The 26,629-nt window shown below is 42.8% G+C and overlaps 1 protein-coding gene across 1 annotated transcript in view; it reads left to right on the forward strand.

Annotated features, from left to right (window-relative positions):
* LOC110193638 (uncharacterized) overlaps nucleotides 1-26,629 on the forward strand; it is a 75,395-nt gene that overhangs the window by 35,537 nt on the left and 13,229 nt on the right. The window contains exons 4-16 of the mRNA XM_078149168.1: nucleotides 3,477-3,535; nucleotides 6,029-6,176; nucleotides 6,423-6,572; nucleotides 6,680-6,766; nucleotides 6,995-7,123; nucleotides 7,798-7,918; nucleotides 14,059-14,135; nucleotides 14,277-14,366; nucleotides 16,723-16,860; nucleotides 18,481-18,667; nucleotides 18,777-18,856; nucleotides 19,261-19,347; nucleotides 19,820-19,879. Of these exons, the coding sequence (XP_078005294.1) occupies nucleotides 3,477-3,535; nucleotides 6,029-6,176; nucleotides 6,423-6,572; nucleotides 6,680-6,766; nucleotides 6,995-7,123; nucleotides 7,798-7,918; nucleotides 14,059-14,135; nucleotides 14,277-14,366; nucleotides 16,723-16,860; nucleotides 18,481-18,667; nucleotides 18,777-18,856; nucleotides 19,261-19,347; nucleotides 19,820-19,879 (1,413 nt within the window). The remainder of the gene's footprint in view (nucleotides 1-3,476; nucleotides 3,536-6,028; nucleotides 6,177-6,422; nucleotides 6,573-6,679; nucleotides 6,767-6,994; nucleotides 7,124-7,797; nucleotides 7,919-14,058; nucleotides 14,136-14,276; nucleotides 14,367-16,722; nucleotides 16,861-18,480; nucleotides 18,668-18,776; nucleotides 18,857-19,260; nucleotides 19,348-19,819; nucleotides 19,880-26,629) is intronic.

A 26,629-nucleotide genomic window follows, 5' to 3' on the forward strand; every position in this document is an offset into this window, starting at 1 on the left:
AGGACTTTCAAAAGGAGATAAAGAAAGGCCTTTCTGGGGCCTATAGACAAGAGGGAGCCTAAGGCTTTCAAAGGGAAATGAGGGGAATCGATTAGGAAATTTGAAGGTTTACGGGTTTTCTGGGTCCTGTAGACAAACAGGAGCCAGATTCTATTCAGGGCAAGGGTTGAAGGTGCATCTGAATGAGATCTAAAGGTAAGCTAGGGCTTTCTAGGGAGATGAGGGTCTGGGGCCTGTGAGTCAGATTCCCTTTGGGGCAAAGGGCGAAGATCTTGGCTTGGGCTCTGCCCCCATCACAGGCACTGGGGTTGACTCAGTCCTGTCCAACAGGGTTTTTTGTTGGCAAAGATACTGGAGTGGTTTGCTATTTCCTTTTCCAGCTCATTTTGCAGATGAGGAAACTGAGGCAAACAGGGTTAAGTGACTTTCCCAGGGTCACACAGCTAGTGTCTGTGGCCCAACTTGAATTCATGAAGATGCGTCTTCCTGACTTCAAACCCAGTGCTCTGTGCACTGAGCCACCTAGCTGCCCTGCAGGCACTGTACTGAGCGCTTTATTTTACTATGTTATATCAGGCTTGGGTGGGAGTCACAGCTAAATCACTGGGTGACCTTAATCAAATCACTTCCTGCACCCCTTCCTCTGTTTCCTTTGTATAAATGGGAAAGCTAATCAATTTGAAGTTCAAGGCCTGCTATGTGTTAGGCCCAGGGGATACCATGAAATATTGTGACAATGGTAGTGTAAAGTAGGATTGTTTTTTCCCCACGCTAAGTAGCCGCTGGTTTGATGCTGCTTTAGTTTTTGTGTCTGCTTTCTTATATGTTTCTCCTTGCCTGTATCTGGTATAATTTCTGGCTGTTGTTGATGTATCTGTTTCTGTTAGTCCCTCTCCACCCTTCTAATTTGCTTCTGGCTGGGAAACCAGATTTTCAAGCTTGTTGGAATAGTGGGCAAAAATCATTCATCCTATTCTGAGTGAGGGTCTGAGGGGGCCCTCATGTGGCCAAAGGCATGAGCTTTGGTGCCTAGACTTTGGAACAGCTTCTTGGCTCCTGAGACCATTTCCTTCTTTTCTCATTCTTAGAGCAGATAAATGACACCCTGCCACCACTCCCCTCCCCCATTCTCCATTCCTGGATTGTTCTAGTTCCTTGATTCTGTTTCCCATCCCCCTCCGCCTCACCTGGCTTCTTCACTTCCCACCTCATCCCCCAGCTTCTCCCTTTTCTTCTTCTCTCTTCTTTTCCCATCTTCCCCAGTTGTTTCCCCACCCCATACCCTGAACCTCCCTAATCCTTACATCTCCCTGAATCTGCACTTCTTTTGTTCCTGCTTCCTTTTCTCTCAGGCTCTTCCAGCTTCAGTTCCCCTGTTTTCCTCTCTGTGCCATATTCTCCCTGTCTCCTCCAAATTATACTTCTCAACCCCTCACTTCCCCCTTTCATTTCTCATTTCTTCAGACTTCTATCTTCATCTATCCTCTGCTCTTTTCGTCTCTGTTTCTCTCTCACCCTCCCATCCCACTTCTCTCACCCCTCCCTACCTTCACTCTTATCTCCACACCTTACTCTGGGGGAATCCCCCCTTCCTATTTGTATGCCAGGCTTTTGGTTCCTCAAAAGCCTCTTGGTGTAGTTCTATACTGGAGCTATTTCCTTGAATAAATGTTAACCCTGCTGATTATTATATATACCCAAATTAACCGCAAAGATACTGTTATACCGAGAAATGAGCGAGTTGACCACCCAAGCTAATTTTAAATTGTGGACTTTATTAGCGCGCGGCTGCCAGGGATATTTCACATCCAAATCAAGCAGCCCCCATCAGGGGTTGAGCTAGGGTTTATATAGGGAGTATACAGGACAGGGAGGGGGATGGATCTTTGAAGTCTGGCTGGTCAAGGACACCCTTCTCCTTCTGTGTAGATATGATAATGCTCTGCAAACTTTCCTGAGCAGCCAGATAAGGGTCTCGCTGAGGAATTTGGAGTTTTCCAGAGATATGATCTGAGGGCTAGGACCTGAGCAGCCAGATAAGGATCTTGCTGAGGCCCATGCATGAATACTGCTAGGCACAGCGTCCTTGGGCTGGGGAGTGGTTGTTAGAGATAGTGTTTCTGAGACTAGGGAGGCATTTTGGGGCAAAAGTATAAGCACAAGCATCCGAGCACCCCATCATTACAGGTCAGGGATCACACAAACCAGACCAGGTGTCCTGGTTTCTGGTATAAACATAATTATCTAAAGCCATTGTATTGCAAGTTTTCTTATCCATTTGCTTTGGAGGTATGGGCTGTGCTTAAGCCATGCAGGAGTACATTTCACTATTGTTTAGATTTAGGAGGAAAGAGGTCTGGGGCAAGATTAAGCAGCATCTTCTGCTTTCCATTGCCTCAAGGGCCCTACTACCTAAATGGTAAAATAATGTTCTGCATTACAATACTATGAAATAAGCTGCTGTTTGAATCCAGAAAAAGAACTGACATATATATGTATATATGTGCATATGTATATATATGTATATGTATGTGTGTATGAGTATATGTGTGTGTATATATGTACATGTATGTGTATATAAGTATACGTGTGTGTACACCACACATATACACACATTTGTGCCTAATGGTAGCCATCTCAAAGTTTCGGGTGGGGGGAAGGGGAAAAAACAAAGAAAGTCACATGATAACTGAAAAAAAGAACAAAACCAGCAAACCCGCACCCGGCTGGAGCAGCAGCATATCTGTGACTCTGACCTTAGACAATGGGTAGTACTGGCCTGCTTCACAAACAGGGTAGGGCAGAATCAGCGTTCCCCAGGGTCACTATGGCTGAGTCCCTGAATCAAATCAGAGAGCTGGAGAAGAGTCTTCGTTTGATCTAGGGGAAAGGGGGTGGGGGGAAATGTGGCATAGGTTACTACTTACTCATCTGCAGAAGAAGGGGCTGGGCATTCTGATGAAGAGCCTGGGTCCTAAAGGACCAGCCTGGGAAAAACATCCAAACTAGTCTAGGAACAGACTCAGGCCATTCTTGGTCTGAGATTGGAGATCAAGCTTGGAGTTACCTGAGAGTTGTTTTTATTTTTTTTTAAACAAGGCACCTTTAAAACAAAACAAAACAAAACATAGGCTACCTTTTATTTTTTTAAAGGAGGCTACTTTTTTTTAAAACTAGGCTACCTTAAAAAAAAAGACAGGCTGTCTTATTTTTAAAAATTAATTTAGTTTTAGTTTGCAACATTTCCCTTTTATTTTTTAAAGGAAGCCACTTTTCTTTTAAGGGAGGCTATATAATTTTTTTTTATAGACAGGCTACTTTTTTTTTCTTGAGGTAGAGGTGGAACTAAGGATGACTGTCAGGAGCAGGAGCCAGTGGGGAGAGAACACTTTTCCCTGGGGTCTGATAAGAGAGAAGGAAACCTGTCTCCTCCCAGTACATGTGCACTTGCTCTGTCTCTCTCTTTCCCTCTTCAGGTCAAAATGTCCAAGCAGGTTCAGGCTCGAAGACTGGAAGGCATTGACAAGAACCCTTGGTGAGTCAGCGAGGAACAGTGTGCGTCTAGGGTGTGGGGGGGAAGGAAAGGGGGGGCTGGGGGGGCCACAAAAGAACTGACCAGAACCTTTGGTGATCTAGGACAAAAGGAAGTGTGAACTAGGAAGGATGGGTGCTGGGATGGCACATGTGGCAGGGATTTCAGTGAGAGCCTGCCTTACAAAGACACTTGTTCTTATGCCTTTATTGAGGGGAAAATAACTAAACCTATTTAGTTGGAGGTAGGGGGAAGGGGAATGAGGACCTTAAGCCCGGGGATTTCCAAGCTTTCAGCCTACACAAAAGTGTGATTAGATTTGTCCATCCTACCCTCCCCACTCCACTCTTCCCTTGGTGAGAATGATTTGCAGCCCAGACTCTCTGGCCTGGGAGAGGGAGCAGTCTGTTCCCTCGGTGGATCTCCCAGGTCAGGGAAACAGGTTTTCTGAGGACTGGATTGGTGGAGAAGAATCCATACCTGGCCCTGAGGCATGGGAGGGGTGGGTGGCGTGAGTAGGTCTTTGTGAATTGTTCTGATTTGCTAATGGTCTCCTGTCATTCCTTCTGCACTATGCCAGATGCATAGGGATGTACAAAGATGCCTGAGATTGTATCAGTCCTTAGCAAGTCACTTAACCTCTGTCTGCCTCAGTTCCTCAACAGTAAAAAGGGGTTCATAATAACACTCGCCTCCCTGGTGGTTGGGAGGATCAAATGGTAGGTGTCTAATTAATGCTCGTTCCCTTTCCCCTTTCCTCTTAGAACTTAACAACATAGAAGATACCAATACTAGTAATAGCTAATAATGGCTAACATTAACATAGCCCTTACTGTGTGCCAGGCATTGTGCTAGGTGCTTTAGTGTTTTACACTATGTAAGCAGTGACTTGAGGACAGAACAAAAAAGAATCGGAACATGAAAAGGTTACCTCAGTCAGTAAATGAGCATTTTATGTGACAGGAATTTACTACGTTCTAGGCGCTGTGCCAAGCTCTGGGAGTACAGAGAAAAGCAAAAACAATCTATTAAAACAACAACAACAAGGATCTATAAAAAACTACATACAAATATAATTGTATGTATATAGGAGATAAACTGGAGGTAATCTAGGCTTTTTACAGAAAGTGAAATTTTAGCGAAGACTTGAAGGAAATCAAGAGGTGGAAATGAGGAGAAAGAGCATTCCAGGTGTGGGAGACAGCCAGTGAAAATGCACAGGGTTTTTAAAGGGGAAGGGAGGGAGGGTAGCTAGGTGGCGCAGTGGTACTGGCCCTGGAGTCAGGAGGACCCAAGTTCAAATCTGGCCTCAGACATTTGACTTACTAGCTGTGTGACCCTGGGCGGGTCAACTGCCTCCCAAAAAACAAAAAAAGAAAATGCACAGAGTTGGGAGATAGGTACAGCAAGGAGATCAATGTCACTGGATCATGGAGTATGTAGAGGGGAATCAAGTGTAAGTTTATAATAATAACAAGTTTGCAAATGGCTTTATAAATATTTCATTTCATCCTCATAACAATCCTGGGAGGTAGGTGGTGTTATTATTATTTCTGTTTTACAGATGAGGAAACTGTGACAAACCAAAGTTAAGTGACTTACCCAGGGTCACATGGCTAGTTTGAGGCTGAATTTGAACTGAGGTCTTCCTGACTCCAGGCCCAGGACTGTCTAATGTGCCACCTATCTTTGATGAATGGACAGGCAGAAAAGGAACCAGGTTATCAGCAAAACTTTTATTAAGCTGGCTCTGAAGCCAGAAAGGCTTGGGTTCGAGTCCTGCCTTTGAGGCATCCTTGCTTTGTGACCCTGGGCAGGTCACCTAAGCCCTCGGTGTTCTAAACAGAGAAAGGCCTGACCTGTATTGGTAGAGGGTTATTTTCTCAACGGGGAGTTCCCTACGCTAACAAAATTACCAGTCCAGTTGCTCTCTCTGTATACAGAGTCCTTCTGAGGACACATCAAGTGCCTCTTGGCCCAGCTCCTTGCTTCTCCTCAAGGGTAGTAATGGGCATGGACAGGATGTGGGGAGCAGTGAGGTCTCCTCTGTTCCATGACCACTGTACTGTAGTGGCTCAGGAACATTTGTTTCCTGAGGACTTTTGATAGAAACCTCACTACAGAGCCCTGCAGGCAATGAAAGAGGACTTCCTAGAGGTGGGAGGACAGAGGAGGGAGAAAAGGGCTGGCTGAGAGCCCAGAGGTGAGTAACAAAAGACAGGAGCTCAGGAACCTAGCAATGCGATCCTCAGCAAACCACCTCTCTGCACCTCAGTTTACTCATCTATAAAATGGGAGTGTTGGACTTGTAAGGTCCCTTTCAGCTGATCCTATGACCCAGTTCTGTGCCTTGGCTTCATTCTAGGATGAACCTTTGGGGCCTTGGAGCAGATCATATGCCAGGTTCCCCCACCTGTCCATGCCCATGGACAGGGAGAGGTGTGCTGGTCCCTGTTCCCTAATTCTCTTTTTCCTGGTTTTCCACTCCCACCCTAGGGTGGAGTTTGTGAAGTTGGCCAACGAGAATGAGGCTGTGAACTTGGGCCAGGGCTTCCCTGATTTTGCACCTCCAGAGTTCTCCACGGAAGCATTCAAACAGGCTGTCAGCGGAGACTTCATGCTCAATCAGTACACACGTGGTTTTGTGCGTCCCCCTCTCCCTTTCCCTGCTCAGTCTCCTCTTCCTTGGTCCATTCCTGAACCACCCCCCCACCTAACCTGAACACAATGACCAGACTTAACTCATAACCTTTCTGCATTCTTATCCTTCCCCTAAGAATGTAGAGATTTGAGCCCAGACAAAAAGGGATGAAAGGGAAAACTCTAGCTTACCCTGGGAGACAGTCTGGTGATCTTTGACCTTGGCAGGCCCTCTCGATTCCCTCTACAGGGCTACCCTCCCCTGGTAAAGATCCTGGCTCAATTCTTTGGGAAACTTCTGGAACAAGACTTGGATCCCCTAAAGAATGTACTGGTGACAGTGGGTGCCTATGGGGCCCTCTTTTATTCTTTCCAGGCCCTAGTGGATGAAGGAGATGAGGTGAGATGTGGAAACAGTGGGGAAATAGAGGTCTGAGGGTAGGGGGTTCCATATAGAGCCAGTGTCTAGTTCTAATGGTGACTCCCCTTCCTTCAATCGGTCCCCAGGTCATTCTCATTGAACCCTATTTTGACTGCTACGAGCCCATGACAAAGATGGCTGGTGGCTGTCCTGTGTTTGTGCCACTACGACCGGTGAGAATTTCAAGGGACCCTAGGCAGGGTGGGGTTCAAGGACCAGATCCTAGGAAGTGAGTGTCACTGAATCCTATCCCATTTAGGGACTAGGAGATGGGGGTACATGGGAGGAAGGAAGAGGGTTAAAAAAAAAAGAAGGTGGGACCTGGGAAGTATCAGGGCAGGAGGAAGACTAGCCTTGGAAATTGAAGGCAGTTCTGGCTTCTCTCTGGCTTCTTCTACTAGCCACCAGCCCATGACGGCCGGTTGATGTCCAGTGGTGACTGGCAGTTAGATCCAGCTGAGCTGGCCAGCAAGTTCACTCCCCGGACCAAAGCTATTGTCATCAATTCACCCAACAACCCTTTGGGCAAGGTAAATGTTATACTTTTCTTGGGAGGTCTGAGAAGAAATTCATCAGAACTTTCATTGTGGAAACTCCCTCCACCAATGACTATTAGCATTTCTAAGTTAAACTCTTAGGGATTTAACAGTGTCATACTAAGAGGTTAGGCAGTTTGTCCATGATCACACACAGCCTTTGTGTCAGAGCCAGAACTGGAACCCAGGCCTTACTAATGCCAGGACTAGCTAGCTTTCTGCCATTTATATAACACCTCAAGGTTTACAAAGTACTTTGCATTATATTCATTACCTCATCTGATGCTCCCAAGAACCCTGTGAGGTTGTGCAAGTATAAATCCTTATGTGATAGAAGAGGAAAATGGAAGTACAGAAAAGTGAAATGACCTTCTTGGGATCATATAGCTAAGAGAGCCGGGACTTAAACCCAGGTCTATTGACTTGAGTTCAGTGTTCTTTCTACTTTATTATAAATACTGTTTAGGACAGGCATAAAGTATCCCTCGATCATTCTCTCATTCTCCTTTGACTGGAGCTGGGTGTCTCCTACCCCTTCGAGTTCTGAGTTTGAATGCTGTTAGTGGTTCCCTCCTTCTCCCGGGGGCTAGGATGGGTCCCTGCTGGATAGTATTCTCTCATGGGCCTATTTTTTTCTCTTCTCTTCCCTCCCATCTTTTTCCCTATAGGTGTACAGCAGAGCAGAACTGGAATTAATAGCAAATCTGTGCAAAAAACACGATGTCCTGTGTTTCAGTGATGAGGTTTACCAGTGGCTGGTGTATGATGAAGAGAAACACATCAGCATAGGTATGCCACCCTTGGGCATGGCCCCTCCCTGAACAGAAGAGGACCTGACAGGACCAAGCACTAGCCAGTCCAGTCGATCAGGCATATAAATGATAATTTATTAAGTGCCAGACACTGGAGATAGAAAGAAAAGCAAATTGAACAAGCATTTTTTCGTGCCTTCTGTTGGTAAAGCATTGTGCCAAGTCCAGGGGGACAATACGGAGTTCAGATGAGATGTGGTCCCTGCCCTCATGGAACCCATGGACCAAGAATCCCACCTACAGCATCCTGAGCCAGTGGTCTTTCAGCCTTAGCTTGAAGACCTCCAGTGAGAGGAACACCAACACCTCTCAGGGTAGCCCACCTCATCTTGGAGTGACTTTAACCATTAGGAAGTTTTTCCTTATATCCTTTAAATCTTTTCGAAGATGTCATTGCTTCTGATTCTGCCCTCTGAGCCAAGCAAAACATATCTGATCCATCTTCCCTCTGTAGCCCTTCAAATAGTTGAAGACAGCTGTCATGGCCTCTATAGTCTTCACTTCTCCTAGGCTAAACATCTTCAGTTCTTACCTCTCCCTTCCTTCTGCACCTAGTTTACTTCACTTTCTCATCCCTTAAATATTGTTTATGTCTTTCCCTCAAATTCACTTTATGCCCATACCCTCTTTCTATGTACAGTCCTTCTAGCTGTACTATTAGTGGTACAGTTTTTTAAAACTACAAGTATCATCTTCCCATGTAGGGATGTAAACAGTTCAGCCCTATTGAATCCCTTGTTTTCTTTTCCCTTTCTACCTTTTTGGGCTTCTCTTGGGTCTTGGTATCGGAGACCAAATTCTTTGTTCAGTTCTGGTCTTCTTATGAAAGCTTGAAATCCTTCTATTTCATTGAATGAACATGTTTTTCCCCTTGAAATGTTATGCTTAATTTTGCCAGGTGGGTGATTCTTGGTTGTAGTCCTACCTCTTTTGCCTTCAAGAATATTCCTGTATAATCCTGATTGTGGGTTCCCAATATTTGAATTGTTTCTTTCTGGCCACTTGAAGTATTTTTTCCTTCACCTGGTAGTTCTGTAATTTGGCTATGATGTTCCTTGGAGTTTTTATCTAGGGATCTCTTTCCTAAGCTGATCGGTGGATTCTTTTAATGCCTATTTTGCTCTCTGGTTCCAGGACATCAGGGCAGTTTTCCTTGATAATTTCTTGAAAGATGCTGTCCAGGTCCTGCTTTTGATTGTGGCTTTTAGGTAGTCCAGTGATTCTGACATTGTCTCTCCTGGATCTATTTTCCAGGTCAGTTGTTTTTCCAATGAGGTATTTTACATTTTTCTTCTATTTTTTTCATTCTTTTGAATTTGAATGATTCTTGACATCTCATAGAGTCATTAGCTTCCACTTACCCAGTTTAACTTAAGAAGTTGTTTTCCTCAATTAGCTTCTGTACTTCCTTTTCCATTTGGCCAATTGTACTCTTTAAGGAGTTGTTTTCTTCAGTAGATTTTTGTATCTCTTTTTCCATTTGGCCAGTTCTACTTTTTAAGCAGTTTTTTTCTTTTTCCAGATTGTTGACTCTTTTTTCATAATTCTTTTGCATCACTCTCATTTCTTTTTCCAGTTTTTCTTCTGCCTCTCTTATATGATTTTTAAGCTCCCTTTTGAGCTATTCCATGAGTTCCTTCTGGACTTGAGACCACTTCCCATTTTTCTTTGGGGTTTTGCCCATAGGTGTTTTGACATTGTTGTCCTCTTCTGAGTTTGTGTCTTGATCTTCCCTGTTACATAATAACTTTCTCTGGTCAGATGCTCTTTTTTGTTATTTTTTGCTCATCTTTTTTGGCCTTTTTCCTTTCTCTTAAATTTGAGCTCTCTTCCCCAGATGGAAGGGGCACTATTTCAGGCTTCTTGTGCTGGCTGTTCACCTGGTGCTTTACTGATGTCACCCACCCTCTTGTCCGGTGCTGTGCTGAGGGGGTGGCTGGTGCTACTGAAAGCCTATAGGGGTCTGGCAGCTTAGCTGGTGCTGAGCTGGGATCTCCCATGGTGTGTTTGTATTTCCCCAGGGCTATACTGCTAGAGGCTGCCTCTTTGCCTGAGGCTTGTGCTGAAGCCTGTGGGGGTTCTCAGAGCTGGAGTCTGCCAGTTCCCCTGGCTATGTTGAGGCCTATGGGAGCGTCCTGGTGTTAGCGTTGGCTTGCTCCACCAAACTGGGGTTCAGGTTCTCCCGCTGGTTTGAGGTGGGGCTTGCTGTTGCCCTGCTAGGATGCTTCCTGTCCTGGACTGTACTCCCCTTTTACCTGAGTGAGACAACCTTTCTTGCCGATCTTCCAAGTTTCTTGGGCTAAAAGATTATCTCACCCTCTTTGCTGGTTCTGCTGTTCTCAAATTTGTTTTGGGGTGCTATTTTATGGTTGTTTGGAGGTGGATTTGGGAGAATTACTTTACTGCTTATTCCGCCATCTTGGCTCCCAAAAGCTATTGACACTTCTCATTCGTGAGCTTAAAACCTGTCTCTGAAACTTCTGTCTATTGGTCTTGCTCTCGAGGATCTAAGAGAACCAGTATAATCCCTCTCCAATGGGACAGTTCTTATAATTAAAGACAGCTGTGAGGTCCTCCCCTCTACTTTTCCCCTTCCCCAGGGTGTTTTTCAGGCTAAACACTCTCATTGCCTTTCATGGATCCTTATATAGCATTGATCTAAGGCCTACTATCAGTCTAGTTGCCCTGGCGAAAGGGAAATAAATTTGGCCTGCCATGACCTATGCTTAATGAAACCCTGCTGACTTTGAATGATCACTGCTTCCCTTTCTAAATGCCTCATAAACTACCTCTTTAATAATAAGTTCTAGAATTTTCCCTGGAATAGAAATCAGGCTTACTAGTCTATCATTTACCCACTCTGCCCCCTTTCCTTTTTTGAAAAAATGTGACAAGAGTTGCCCTTCTACAGTTCTTCAGCTCTTCTCCTGAGATCATTCAGAGATGGATGATGGCAGCTCAGGTCATTCTGTTGGTTAGTTCTTTGAGATCTTGTGCTTCCAGGCCTAGTGACGTGAACGTAGTGATGGCAGCTAGATGCTCAATCAGTAAATCTACAAGCATTTATGAAGGGCCTACTACGTACCAGGCGCTGTACTAGGTACTGAAGATACCAAGACACAAATGAATCAGCGCCTGTCCTCAGGGCGCTTACATTCTATTTGAGAGAGTCAACAGATATACACATATTAAGTATATACAAGATAAATACAAGGTAATTAGTGGGTGGGGGTGGCATTAGCAGCTAAGAATTGGGGGAATTGGGAAAGGCGTCATGTAAAAGAAGCTGTTTGAACTGAATTTTGAAGGAAACAAGGAGTTCTAAGAGAATGAAGTTAAGAGGGAGTGCCTTCCAGTCATGGAAATTGCCAGTGAAAAGGCAGAGATAGGAGTGAGTATCATGCCTGAAAAAATCCAGCAAGGTCAATATAGTGGGAGGGTAGAGTGCAGGAAGAGGAGTCTGGAAAGGTGGTTTGGGGACAGACTGGGAAGGGCACACAGAGGATCTTACATTTTACCCTAGAGGCAACAGGATTAGAGATTTAGAGCTGGGAGAAACCTGTAAGGTCAGATCTTCATTTCATAAATAAGAAGTTTGGGGCCTAGAGAAGTTAAGTGATATGCCCAGGATCACAGAGATAGGAAGTGGCAGAGCCAGGATCTGGACCTAGGTCCTCCGCCTCCTTACATTAGAATCTCCAGTTTGCCTTATTGCCCAGACTTTGTGCATTCACATATAGACATCTGTAGTTTTGAGCTTTGTTGGGGCTCCCTTCTTGGCTGTTGCCTTCTGTGGCTTCCCTGCCTGTTCCTACAGTGTACTGGTTACCCCCTCTGGCACCAGACTTGTCAGATCTATGTGGGACGTTTTCTCCCTCTCGCTCCTTTTTCCAGTTTAAAATCCTCTTGATTAGATTCATAAGATTCCCAAAAAGGATATTTTTATTGGTCCCTCCTAAGATACATTCCATTCCTGTCCAAGAGCCCATCATTCCTATATTTTTAGCAACAATGCAAAAATCCAAATCCCTCTCGCAGGCACTGTCTTTTTTAGCCAGCTGTTTACTTTTCAAATTTGCCTTTGTTTTCTGAATTTCTTACCATTCATTTGTGGTAATGATGAAAATATCACCTGTGACCCGAAGATCTTCTGGGTTTGGGGGAGGTCTTTTGCCCAGCACTTAATAATCCTTAGCAATTCTCTAGGTAGGTTCCTTTTAATGATAGCTGTTGTCCCCACAGGAATTACCAGAAATGAGTGGTGAACACTGTCTTTGACAATTCTTGGGAAAACAGCTGACCTCTCTGTTGTTAATGTCAGATTGTCCTCAGTACCCCCCAGCAGGGAGTTAGCAACAAACACTGTTCACCTTTTCTCCCTCTGACCATTACTGGATGGCCTCTTGTCTGATGGCACCAGAGGATCCACATTTTCCTTCATTCCTTGGAGGCCAAGATGGTCCAGCTGCAGTTAGCCCAGCTCCCCGACCTGCATGGGAAGAGCCTCATGCCTGTTCTACAGCTCCAAATATTCTTTTCTTCCTTCTTGGTGACATATTCCATAATCCTCCAGTCACCTGACAAGAGGCAAGAATTCCCCCTCTGCATTGCTACATCCATTTTGATCTTTATTTTCTCCTTGATGCATTTATTCTCATTTTATTCATTCATTCTTTCAATGAAGAATACATTCTCCTTAATAATCTGATGAGCAGAAGGGCTTCCTCCAGCCCTTTCACTTTCTCACATAGGACAGAGACCAACTTACACTTTGAGTATATTGATAAATATGCCCAATAGTCCTTTATCTTCTTTTGGATAGCTCTCTCATCTAACACTTATGACTGAGATCTGAGGTGATAAAGTGCCTCTCTGTGAAATGTAATTCTGATGAAGTCCACTCACTTGGTTTCACCATGTAACTGGTCTCTGGTTACATCCTTTTACTCCTCTGGATGCTAGGCTCTCTGTCCCTACTTGGAAAGGGGAAGGATATATTTGTTTAGCACACAGAAGCAGAAAAGACACAATTATGCAGAACAGAAGAACACAGGACAAAATAAAGTTATCTAATGAGAATTACCTACCTCATTTCACCTGGTTGATCTCCAAATACTTCCATCTACTGACCCTAACCCTGGCTGCTGCATCCTCTATCTACAGCTGGGTAGGTAGCAGGCTTAATTTATTTAGCAGAAAAAAACACAAAGACAACCATCTAGTGAGATCTGCCTCCCTTGTTTCACCTACCTGATGCTCTTCAGATTCCTTCCTCTACTTATATTGCTGATAGACTTCTTTTCCCCACTAAGAGGAAAGGGAGACTTGCTTATTTAGTGGACAGAACACAGGAATGTTAGATGAAATCCAATTATCTCATATGTTCTTCCCCCCTCATTTCACCTTGTTCTTGAGTTCCACCTATTTCACCTGGCTGCCATGGTTCTCTGCCTCTACTTGAAGGGCTAATTTACTTAGGCAATGATTTTTAAGATTTTTAAGGCATGAGGTAAAGTCCAGTTGTCTGTTTAGATCTTCCCACTTCATTTTGTCTTGGCACCACTCTCCATTTTCTTTTTCCTTATTTATCTGAGCAATAGGCTCTCTGTCCTTCTCCTAGCCTTTACTGTCTCCCCCAGTAGGAAGTGCCTGGGCCCCTGTGATGCTTCTGTGAGTGGTCATGGCTCATAGGGAATGTGCACATAGCTGGACTGATCCTATTAGAAGAGAGCCTGTGTAAGAAATGATGAAGAGGGGCTTGGTTTCAGAGAAACCCAGGAAGACTTACATGAACTGATACAAAGACAAATGACTTTGAAAGAATTAGGGACTTTGACCAGAAGCATAAAATAAAATTTTAAGAGAAAAAGGGAGAGAGGGGAAGAGAGGGGGGGAAGGGAGAAAGAGGAGAGAGACAGAGAAAGGGAAATGGGGGAAGAGAGGGAGAGAAAGGAGTGAGAAGAGTGGAGAGAGAGTGCCAGCTTGTGCTGTGGGAGCCAGCAGATCCTTGGTGCCTTTGGTCTCTTGGCCTGCTGCAGCCCACTCTGTGGCACTTGACCACCCACCATGGAGTTTGTCCCAGTCCCCCCAACAGCCACTTTCTCTTCTCCTTGGCAGCCAGTCTTCCAGGAATGTGGGAACGCACACTGACTATTGGCAGTGCAGGAAAAACTTTTAGTGTCACTGGTTGGAAGGTAAGCCTAGGGAAAATATGGGGACCTGGAAAATTGGGGAGGAAGTCTGGTTGAGAGCAGGAGTGAAGATGTTTAAAAAAAAAGGTTTGGAGAGAATGGGGGTCAAGGGGAGAATCTAATCCTTTTCTTCCTCTGGTCCAGGTGGGCTGGGTTCTGGGCCCAGATTATCTTCTGAAGCATCTTCGGACTGTCCATCAGAATTGCTTGTATCACTGCCCCACACAGCCCAGGTGAGGGATTAGGACTCCTTTTTTTCATGAGGTGTCCTGGAATTTGGGGCAGAGACTCTGGAGATTCTAAAAGACTACTATCTCTGGACAGACCTTGGGATGGACTCCCTCCTCCCCATTCTCACCTCCACTCCTGCACTGGAGAAAATGGTCACTATGAAGGGTGAGAAAGCAGCACGTGTACAGAGGAAGGGGTGACCTCAGGAAAAACTGATGGATCAGGGGGCCACTATAGCTAGAGTTAACTAATTCTAGCAAAGCATTTGACAGTCTCTTAGTCTAATTTGTGAATAAGGCGGAGGGATGTGGGGTTAGGCTAATAATAGCACAGGAAGTGGATTTAGAATGGTTGAATGTCCAAGCCCAAAGAAGAATCACTTAGGTTCAGTGCAGTCTGAAAGGAGGGCTGTAGTGGAGTGTCAGAAGACTAGGCCATCGGGCCAGTGCTGTTAAACATTGTAATCACCACCTGGATAAAGGCCTGGCTGGCAGACTTATCAGAATATAGGTGACACAAAGCTAAGAGGGATAACTGAGTTTGGATATCAAATTCTGATGTCAGAATAGCCTTAGCAGAGTACAGTGAAATTTAGTAGGTGTAAATTTAAAATCTTACATAGGTTTAAAACCTCAGAATCATAGATATAATTTAGAAAAGCGTGGCTAGATAGCGGCTTGTCTAAAGAAAATGAGCTGGGGATTTTAATGGACCAGAAACTCATTATTAGTTAACAGGTGACACAGTGGATAGAGTACCTGGAGTCAGGAAGACTCCTCTTTCTGAGTTCAAATCTGGCTTCAGACACTTATTAGCTGTGTGATCCTGGGCAAGTCACTTAACCTTGTTTGCCTCAGTTTTCTCATCTGTAAAATGAGCTAGAGAAAGAAACGGCAAACCACTTTACATCTTTGCCAAGAAAATCCTCAATGGGTTCATGAATGAACAATAACAAAATCTGTCATGTGTGATTTTAGGCTAAGAGTTGCATATTATCCAGGATTAGGGAAGTGACAGCCCTATTGTACAGTGCCCTGGCTAAACCATATTTGAAATATTATGTTCAGTTCTGGGTACCACATCTTAGGAAAGATGTGGACAAAATGGAAAGCATCCAAAAGGTGACCAGGATGGTGTGAGGGCGTGCAGAGTTGGCCCGGAGCCAGGTCTAATCTTGAGGACTGGTTGTTAAATTTTTTAAGTGTGAGCATTTATACCTCAGAAATCAGCAATCATTGCAAATCACATTTTTGTTTTTTGTTTTGTTTTGTTTGACTGTCTAGACTTAAAGTGTTAATGATGTAGATTAAACTTATGTGTGTACGTGCATGCATTTTTTCCCCCAGAGGGCCCAGTTATTAAACGTTTACCAGCATACTCCTAGGCTCTTGCCTAGTATAGTATTTACTAGTATAGTAAATGATGAGCTGAAAAGTAAGGATCTGCTGGAGGAACTAGAAATGTTTAGCTTGGAGAAGCCTTTAAAGAGGACTTGATAACTGTATTTAAGTATCTGAAGGGTTCCCATGGGGAAGAGAGGTTGGCCTTGTTCTGTTAGGCCCGAGAAGACCAAACTAAGAGTCACTAGTAGAAGTTGAAAGGAGACAGAGTTAGCCTAGTTGCTAGAGTTAGCCTTGCCCAACCTAGGTACTAGACACTGGATAGTACAAAGAATCATGGTATTGACCCAGTTATCAGTCAGCCATTATTAAAAACCACACTTCTAAAATCCATTCTTCACAGTTCTGCCAGAGTAATCATCCTCAGGCACGGGTCTGATCTGGTCACTTTCTTCCTGTTCTGAAACATTCAATGACTCCCTAGTACTATTAATGTAAAATGCCAGCCTCTCAGCCTGGCATCTAAGAGTCTTCACACTGAGCTTCAACCTGGCTGGCAGGCCTTATTTCACATGCATTCTGTGTTCCAGCTGACCTGGATGATTCACTGTTTTCAGTAACCACTACGTGCCTCCTGCTCCTTACATTTCGTCCCCTGTTCTCCACTTTCAGAATTCTTATGTTCCACGCTTAACTCAGGTTCAGGCTCCAACATAAACCCTTTCCTGACTATTCCCCTCTTCTCCCCAACTAAAAGTATTCTCTCTCTTCTCAGCTTTTCCCAGCTGCACACTTTTTTATGAACATCTTTTTTACACCATACTATAATACAGTCAGAATATGATTATGTGCCAGAGGGGGAGTTCAGACGAAAGAGAGTTCACCATAAGTCAAAATGGTCATAAGATCTAAATAACTGAAGTAGTATTTACTGTTTGTGTGTAGGTAAAGTCAGTATTTTTAAAATGACCATTTTACATAACTAATCTACATAATGCCATCGCAATTAAATTACTAAAAATTATCTTACTGAGTTAAAAAAAATAATAACAAAGTTTATTTGGAAGAACAAAGGTTCAGAAACTTCAGAGAGACCGGGGAGGAAAGATGTAAAGGAAACAGATTCAATAGCATCAGACCGTAAGCCATATTATAAGGTAAGAGCATTGTTGAGATGATCTCTTACACAAATGTGATCGGATTGCAATTTTGCTGTGGTATAGTAAATGATGAGCTGAAAAGCATGGAAATACTTGGCCTTTGAAGGAGGTTGCTGTCCACCTTCAGAGAAACAGATGAGAGGTGGGGAGATAAGCATGGTATAGACTAACATGTATCTGTATGAGTGTATGTGTGTGTGTGTATGTATGATTATAAATATATGTATATAAGTCTATATGTGTACACGTGTGTGTATCAGAGCTTAATTGTAGCCTGTAGAAGTACACAGCGGATGGGGCAGCTAGGTGGCACAGTGGATAGAGCAGCAGCCCTGGATTCAAGAGGACCTCAGTTCAAATCTGGCCTCAGACATATAATACTTACTAGCTGTGTGACCCTGGGCAAGTCACTTAACCCCGCTGCCTAATAAAAAAAAAGAAGTGCACAGCAGAGTACAAAAGAAAACCTATAAGGAAGCAAAGATGGACAGCTTTGAATACAATGAGTACTATTTACTATACAAGCTTTCTTGAAATGAGAATTTGTTGTTTTATATTGAATTCTCTCTTATGTTCTGCTGTGTACAAGGCAATGTTAGTTTTTTTCTTTTCTTATTTTGTATTTAAAAATTTGAAAAAGGAAAAATATTGAAAAAGAAAAAAAAACACAAAGTGGTCAGGGAAGGTTTCATGTAGGAAATGGGATTAGAATGTAAACTCTCTGGGAGTATGGATTGTTTCACTCTTTGTATTTGTAATGCCTGGCACATAGTAGGTGCTTAATAAATGTGTGATTGATTAGTAGGTCTGCCTAATGAGAGGGGCATTCCATTAAGGATGCAAAGATGCAGTGACATATTCAACAGATAGTAAATAGATCAGCCTGACTACAGTAGAGGACACACGAAAGGGGCAAACAATGAGAGCTAAAGCTGGAAAACTACATGGCTTGGAATGCTAGGATGAGAAGTTTATATTTTCTCCTTGGGATAGTGGGGAGCCATGGAAGGTGTTTGAGCAGGATACGTGACAAGATCATAGGATTATAAAACTTCAGAGCTGAAAGGAACCTTAGAAATATCCAATCTATTTATCTTACAGAGGAAGAAACTGAGGCTTAGAGCAAACCTTATTCAATTAGTTGGTGGGAGAAGCCCAATAAAAATGGGGTTCTAAGGAGATTAATTTAAATGCTTCTGTATGAGTGATTGGAAAGGGGAGATAATAGAGATGGAGAGATCAGTTAAGAGACTACTACAATAGTCCTGGTGAGAAGGTAGTAAGAGCCTGAACTAGGTTGAGGCTGATAGGGATAAAGATGACAAATGTAATAATAATAACTCACAATTACATAGCAGTCTAAGATTTACAAAGTATTTTACTCACAACAAACAAACCTGTGAAGTGGGTAGTACTGTTATCTATTTGACAGTTCAGGCCCAGAGAGGGTAAGGGACTTAACCTGGCTCACAGCTAAGTGACACTGCAAATGAGGACTAGGTCTAGTTAGGAGGGAAGGGGACATATCCTAGGTGAAGAGAAGGTTATGCTTGGGCTCCTGGGATTCTTGACAGCATCCTGGATAGCCCCTCTCCTACTCTTTCCCCCATGTTCCAGGAAGCTGTATCTTCTAGTTTTGAGCGGGAGCTTCGGTTCTTTGGCCAGCCTGAGAGCTACTTTGTCCAGCTGCATAAGGATATTCAGAAAAAGCGGGATCACATGGTGAACAGCTTGCTGACCATTGGCATGACCCCCGTCGTCCCTCAGGGCACCTACTTCCTCATTGCAGACATCTCCACCTTCAGTGAGGCTGGGGGAAGGGGGTACAGTGTGGTTGGGAAGAGGGGAGAGGAGAAAGGGAACATTCTGGGAATTAATCAAGGGCCTTCATGTGGTTCTGCCATGTCACACAGAGAAAAAGATGCCCCACCTCCCTGGCTCAGAGGGAGAGGCCTATGACTCTCGATTTATCAAGTGGATGATCAAGAACAAGGTGAGTCCCAGAGGGTTGCAAACATGACTCTGCCCATCCTCCCAAGCCCTCTCCCTCCTTCCCTCCCACTCCCTGCCTCCCTCCCTCTCTCTCTCTCTCTTTCTCTCTCTCTCTCCCTCTCCCTCCCTTCCTCTCTCTCCCCCCTCCTCCCACCTCTCTTTCCCCCCTTCTCTCCCCCTGTCTCCCCCTGTCTGTCTCTGTCTCTCTCAGCTTGGATCAGATAAGACTCCTTTCAGCCCTGACCAACTGTGATGTTGTGGCTCTGGATTCCTGAACCACGAGCAGCAACTGGTCAGAAATGAACTTTGATCCTATCCTTTCTCCTTCCCCCTCCCCCACACCCCAGAAATTCTTAGAACTTCTTCCTTTCCCTGGGCTGGGACTTGGTTTTTTCTCCTCTCTAGGGCTTGGCAGCCATTCCGGTTTCAGTGTTCTACAGCTCACAGCAGAAGCAGCATCTTGACCACTACATCCGGTTCTGCTTTATAAAGGTGAGTGTGTGCATGCTGGGGAATAGTGAGGAACCAAGAAATGGAATAAGGAGTGGTTTCTTTACAAGGCCCCAGCTGTAGCTTCCTTCCCCTCTTAACTTCAGAGGGAATTTTTTTTTTCTGTCACATCTAGGGGTCCAAATTCATGCCAAAGACTAGCATTCAATGCCTCAGTGACATGCCTGGGATATAGAAATGGTGGGCAGGTGCCTGACCCATCATCTCCATAAACCTGTTCCTTCTTTCCTGTCCAGCACCACTACTCCTATGTGGTTATTGCTACCTCACCCCTCCCTTCACAAAAATACCTATCTTACCTTGGCATGGCCATGGATTCTTGTCCACCATCACTGCACCTGGCATCAAGGGTACACCCCCAGGACTGGAGAGGGGCAAAGAGGGCTCCAAGACAATAAGAGGAGGCTTGTTGCTGGCTCCTGGGCTAAGCAAGTTGATTTCAATCTCTGTTTAGAATGACTCCACTTTCAAGGCCATGGATGACAAGCTACAGCAGTGGAAAAAAGAGCTAGAGGCCTGATTTCTGCACCAGGATCTCCCCCATTCCTCTTCCAGCTCACTTTACTTGATTGGACCCTTCCCTCTCTCCCCACCCTCCTTTGTGCTTCAGGCATTCCCAGATTTGGTGGAGGGAGAAGGGAAAATCCTTAACTAGGGCTCAAGTCAGAGAGGGAAGGGATGAAAAAAGAACACAGCCACCCCATCTTTCTCCATTGCCCCACCTACTGAACCTCAGTGAAAGTCTGCTCTCCCTTTGATTGTGGGATTTGGGGACCCAGGAACCCTCACCTACCCAGCACCCACATTCCCATCCCTGCGAGAGAAAACATTCAGCTTGGTTAGCATCAGGGTGTTTTCCCTCTGCCAGGGCTCTCCCTAGAAAGTCCTTCCCTCCTTTATCACTTCCTCTTCTCCCTGCTGAGTCATAAAGTGGGATTTCCCTCCTCGCTCTGAAGACCTGAATCAGCCACCCCAACTGACACATGGATGCCAGCCAGGCCAGAAGTCACCTGAGGTTTACAAGGATACCTGACATCTTGCTTTCATCCCTCCATGGTCTCACATTGCTATAATTTATCTTGGTTCTTCCTCTCCTACTCTTATTTTTAAGGGGCTGGTCAACATCCCAAGGGTCAACGGTCAGGCTGCCTTGCATAGCCGGCCAGTCCTTGGAAGCATCTCTTTAGGCTTAAATCAAGAGTGTTTGCCTCAAGTCAAGAGCCATATTTTGCCCTTAATAAAGTTTATTGCATCCTACATAGACTGTTGTTCTCTCCTCAAAATCCCTCCGCTCCTAAGTGGTTATTTCTCACCTCTGCCCTATAAAATATTTAGCCTTCTTCAAAGCTCATCTCAAATACCACTTCCTCAACTCAAAAATCTTCAGTGGTTCCCCACTGCTCTAGAAAACTAGTATACAAACTTGTATATATATATAATTTTTCTCCAATTACATGTAAAGACTTTTTAATTGAGTTCCAAGTTTTCTTCCTCCTCCCTGAGATGGTAAGCAATTTTACATAGGTTATACATGTGCAATCATAAAAAAAATTTCCATATCAGTCACGTTGTGAAAGACGACAGACAAAAAGGGGAGAAAAGTGAAAAATAGTGTGCTTTGATCTGCATTCAGACACCTTGTCTTGGATTGTATTTCTGAGAATAGCTCAGTTATTCACAGCTGATCATACAACATTGCTGTAACTGTGTACAGTGTTCTGGTTTTGCTCACTTCACTTTGCATCAGTTTGTCTTTCCAGGTTTTTCTGAAATCTGCCTGCTCATTTCTTATAGCACAATAGTATTCCATTATGTTCATATACCACAACTTGTTCAGCCATTTCCCAATTGATGGGCATCCCCTCAATTTTCAATTCTTTGGCACCACAAAAAGAATTGCTACAAATATATTTGTGGGTCATTTCCCTTTTTTTATGATCACTTTTGGATACAGATCTAGTAGTGATATTGTTGGATCAAAGGGTATGTACAGTTTGATTGTCCTTTGGGCGTAGTTCAGTTCACAGCTCCACCTTAGTGCCCCAGTTATCCTCCTCCAACTTTTACCATCTTTCTCTTCTGTCATGTTAACCAATCTGACAGATGTGAGGTGGTATCTGAGAGTTGTTTTAATTTGCATTTCTCTACTCAGTGATTTTGAGCATTTTTCATAATGATTATAGATAGCTTTAATTTCTTCATCTGAAAACTGCCTGTTTATATCCTCTGACCACTTATCAATCGGGGAATGATTTGTATTCTTATAAATTTGACTTACTTCTCTATATATTTGAGAAATGAGGTCTTTTATCACAGACAGTTGTAAAAATTATTTTCCAGCTTTTTACTTTCCTTCTAATTTTGGTTGCATTGTTTTTGTTATCGTGCAAAACCTTTTTAATTTAATATAATCAAAATTATCCATTTTACAACTCATAATGCTTTCTATCTCTTGTATGGTCATAAATTCTTCCCTTCTCCATAGATCCGACAGGTAAACTCTTTCTTGCTCTCCTAATTTGTTTATGCTATCACCCCTCATGCCAAAATCACGCACCCATTTTGACCTTATCTTGGTATATGGTGTAAGATGTTGGTCTACACCTAGTTTCCACCATACTGTTTTCTAGCTTTCCCAGCAGTTCTTGTCACATAGTTCTTGTCCCAGAAGCTGGGATCTTTGGGTTTATCAAACCCTAGACTACTATTGTCATTTGTTAGTCTTGCGTACCTAATGGTTTCCACTAACCCACCACTCTTATTTCTTAACCTGTACCAGATTATTTTGATGATTACTGCCTTATAATATAGTTTGAAATCTTACACGGGTAGGCCACCTTCCTTCACATTTGGTTTTCATTAATTCTCTTGATGTTCTTGACCTTTTTTTCTTCCAGATGAACTCATCTTGGTATTTAAAGCCCTCCATGATCTAGCTTCAGCTGACCTACTTTATATATAGATAGATTAAGCCCCGTCACAAACGCTGTGTTCCAGCCAAACTAGCGCATTGGCTGTTCCCGTGAACTTGCCAAACCATCTCTCCCTTCTCCACCTTTACATGGACTGTCTTTGATGCCCAGAGTGCATTCCCTCCTCATCTCAGGTGCCGTCTTCTTTGGACAACCTTTACTGCTCTCCCTAGTTCTTAATGTCCTTTTCCCTCTGAAATTACACTGTGTATATACTTACCTGTGCACATGTTGTCTTCTTCCTGCCTCCCCGGCATGGCCAAAATCCTTCATTTTTGTCATTTTATCCTCGTGCCTACCACAGTCAGTCCCTTACACACAGTAGGTGATTAATCAGTGCTTATTGAATTGAACTGAATGTAAGGAGGAGACTCAGTACCTCCAGGCCAAAAGCTGAAACTAATCCATAAATAGTAATTGAGGATCAGCCCTAGCATCAAAGTCAAACCATACCTTCTGATATAGTAGAAAGAATACTGGATTCAGAGCCAGCTGATGCAGGGGAAATAAAACAAATCCACATAAATCAGCAGCATTCCTATATATAACCAATAAAACCCAGCAGGAAAAGCTAGTAAGAGAAATTACATTCAAAATTACTACAGAAGCTCTAAAATATTTGGCAGTGTTATCTACTAAGATTCACCTAGGGACTTTGTGAATCCAGCTATGAAACACTTAAAGACAGATGTAAGTAACTGGAGAAGCATTAATTGCTCATGGATCAGTCAAGCCAATATAATAAAAGTGACAATACTGCCCAAATTATTTATTCAGTGCTGTACCAAACTCCCAAAATAATATTTTATATGATGACCTAGAAAAAAATATTAAAAATTCATCTGGAGGAACAAAATCTCCAGTCTCAAAAGTAATAATGGGGGAAAAAAAGCAATAAAGAAGAGAATCTATCATCCCTAGATTTCAAACTGTACTACAACTGCAGTCAGTAAACATTTAAGTGCCTACTGTGCATCAGATACAGTGTTAACTATGGGATACACAGAAACACAAAAGGCAATCTCTGATTTCAAGGGATGTCTAATGGAGGAAATAATATGCAAACAACTGAACAAAAAGGTATTAAACGGATAAACTGGAGATAGGGGGATGAGGAAAGCCTTCCTGCAGAAGGGGGGATTTTAGCTGAGGCATGAAAGGACCCAGGGAAGCCAGGAGGCAAAGATGGGAGAACATTCCAAGCATGAGAGACAACCAGAGAACACGCCTGGAGTATCTTGTTGGAGGAATAGCAAAGAGGCCAGTGACATGGGATCAAGTGGGGGGGGCGAGGGTATGAGGTATAAGAAGGCTGGAATGGGCAGGAGGCAGGTTGTGAAGAGCTTTGAATGCCAGCCAGAATACAGTTATCCCTTCCACATCTTGGGGGTTGGGGTGAGGCACCCTCTCAATCTGGAAAATCTGTAAAATTGTTTGGCTTTCCCTTCATACCAGAGAAGTCTGAATTATTATGATATTACAAGATAAAATAAGTTGATATTATACAATACTATAGATATATTTTATGCATTTCTGAGTTTCTAAACCTTTTCTGTGTCATCTGCTGGCCTTTGAATGTCATCTACACAGGGGCAGCTAGGTGGCGCAATGGATAGAGCACCGGTCCTGAAGCCAAGAGGACCTGAGTTCAAATCTGACCTCAGACCAAACACTTGACACTTACTAGCTGTGTGACCCTGGGCAAGTCACTTAACCCCAATTGCCTTAAAAAAAAATGTCATCTGCGGCATCTGCAAAACTCTTCCAAAATTCTCATTTAATTTCTTATGCCAACCCTTGATATATATAAACCTTGATGGGGAAAGTCACAATGAGGATGGGATAACTATTTTACATCAGATCCTGATGGTGGTAAGAAGTCACTGGAGTTTTTTAAGTAGGGTGCTATAGAAAGATTACTCTTACAGCTAAGTGGAGGATGGACTGGAGTGAGGTGAGACTTATGATGGGATGCTAATCATCAGACTATGCAAATATTAAAGGAGTATCAAAATGATTTGTTACTGGTTAAAAAAAAAAAGGTGAGAGCTTGATCAGTGGCATAGATTAGGTGCACAACACACAGAATTAAATACACTAACAGAGTATATAAGCCCAAAGATCACAGTTACTAGGGGAAGATTCATTCACTATTGAACAAAAACTGGTGGGAAAGTAGACAGCAGCACGCTGGCAGAAATTAAATTTAGATCACCCCCTCATACCTTACACCAAGATAAGCTAAATGGACATGATCTAAATATGAAAGGTCACATCAGAAACAAATTAGTGGAGAAAAAAAGAAATTGCCTTTAAGATCTACAGATAGGGGAAGAGTTGGTAACTAAAGAAGTTGACAGAGAGGATCACACAAAATAAAATGGACAACTTCGATTACATAAACTTTTAACATTTTGGCACAAACAAATTTAACACAGTAAAACTTAAGGGGAAAACAGGCAACTGGGGAGGGGGAAATCTATGCAGCAAGTTTCTCTGATAAAGATTTCATATCCAGAACACGGAAGGAATTGATTCAAATTTATAAGTCTAAGAGCCATTCTCCAACAGTGGTCAGAGGGTATGAACAGGCAGTTTTCAAAGGCAGGCTAGCAACAATCATGAAAAAAAAATGCTCTAAACCACTAATAATTAGTGGAATGTAAATAGCAGCTTTGGGGTTCTACCTCACACCCATCAGACTGACAAAGATGGCAAACAAGGAAAAATGACAAATGTTGGAGGGGCTGTGGGAAAAACAGGTATACTCTAGTGCACAGTTGGCAGAGCTATGAATTAATTGGTCCAGCCATTCTTCAAAGCAATTTAGATCTATGACCAAAAAGTTACTGAAATGATGAAATGAATAGTTTCAGAGGAAACTGGAAGGAAATGAGGTAGTGTGGAATCAACAATTTATATAATGACAACAACCTTATGGGAAAAAAAAACTTTGAAAGACTGCAAGAACCCTGAGTAATGCAATGATAAACCATGAATCCAAAAGAATAAAGATGAAACACGCCATTTGCCTCCTGACAAGGGTGATGAACTTAAAATGTACAAACATATATTTTCAGACATTTCCAATGTGTGAATTTGTTTCACAGGACTATGCCACTATATATTGAGGGCTTTGTTTTTTGCTTGTTTTTTTTTTTTAATCAATATGTGGGATGGGGAGGTTAGGGAAGTAAATAGCAGTGACAGATGAATAAATATTTTTAAAAGAACTAAGGTGGTAGGTTGAAGTAGCTCTGCCATGTTTTACTTGTGTGACCCTGGGCAAGTTACTTACCCACTGTTTGCCTCAGTTTCCTCATCTGTAAAATGGAGATAATAGAACCTACCTCCCAGTATGGTTGTGAGGATAAGTAAGGTAATAATTGTAAGTGCTATATAAATGTTAACTACTATTATTATTGTTGTTATTTCTGTTTTTGTGATACTGGGCAAGTCACTTAACCATGTTAGGTCCCAGTTTTCTCATCTGTAACATAAGGAGACTGGACTAGATGCCCTCCACAATTTCTTCCAGTTCTCAATCTATAATCCTGCAACCCCCAACTTAAATGGTCCCTCTGAAAGGGACTATTTTTTATTTTCTTAAATTAAAAATTTTTTTTTTTACTTTTTAGGCAAAAGTGACTTGCCCAGGGTCACACAGCTAGTGAATGTTATGTGTCTGAGGCCACATTTGAATTCAGGTCCTACTGACTTCAGGGTCTGTGCTCTATCCACTGTGCCACCTAATTGCCCCGAGGGACTATTTTTTAAAATAGGTTTTATATTATGAATTTAATCATCAACGAATACAAACATTTCAAAATAGAAATGTAATTGGAAAATATTTTAAACAATAAACATGGATAATATATGGTTTTCTAAGTCAATATGAGTTTCATGCATAAAGTTTTAACTCTTACAGAAACATAATAGTTTAATGACAGAAAATAAAGAGACTTACTATTTTCCTACCATCATTCCTTAGCATGTAAGAATCAAATGTTTTGAAAAATTTGTTACTGTCAACAAAAAGTATTTACTTGAATCTTATGAAACTTCTTATTTAATTGCAAAGATGAAAAAAGCCCTACATGATAGGAAATCTCATGTTACCTGCTGCTATTAAAATGTCAGAAATAGTTCATGGGAAAAAGAATAGAGATGAAATTCATAAAATTCCTTTATTGAATGATACTGTTTCCAAAAGAATTTCTGAAATTAGTAATGACCAATTCCAGCAGTTTATTACCAGGCTTAAGTGCAGCCCAAAGTTTGCAATTCAATTA

The sequence above is a fragment of the Phascolarctos cinereus genome, unplaced genomic scaffold (genome assembly GCF_003287225.1).
Source record: "Phascolarctos cinereus isolate Bilbo 61053 unplaced genomic scaffold, phaCin_HiC Scaffold_2;HRSCAF=192, whole genome shotgun sequence".
Taxonomy (NCBI): Eukaryota; Metazoa; Chordata; class Mammalia; order Diprotodontia; family Phascolarctidae; genus Phascolarctos; species Phascolarctos cinereus.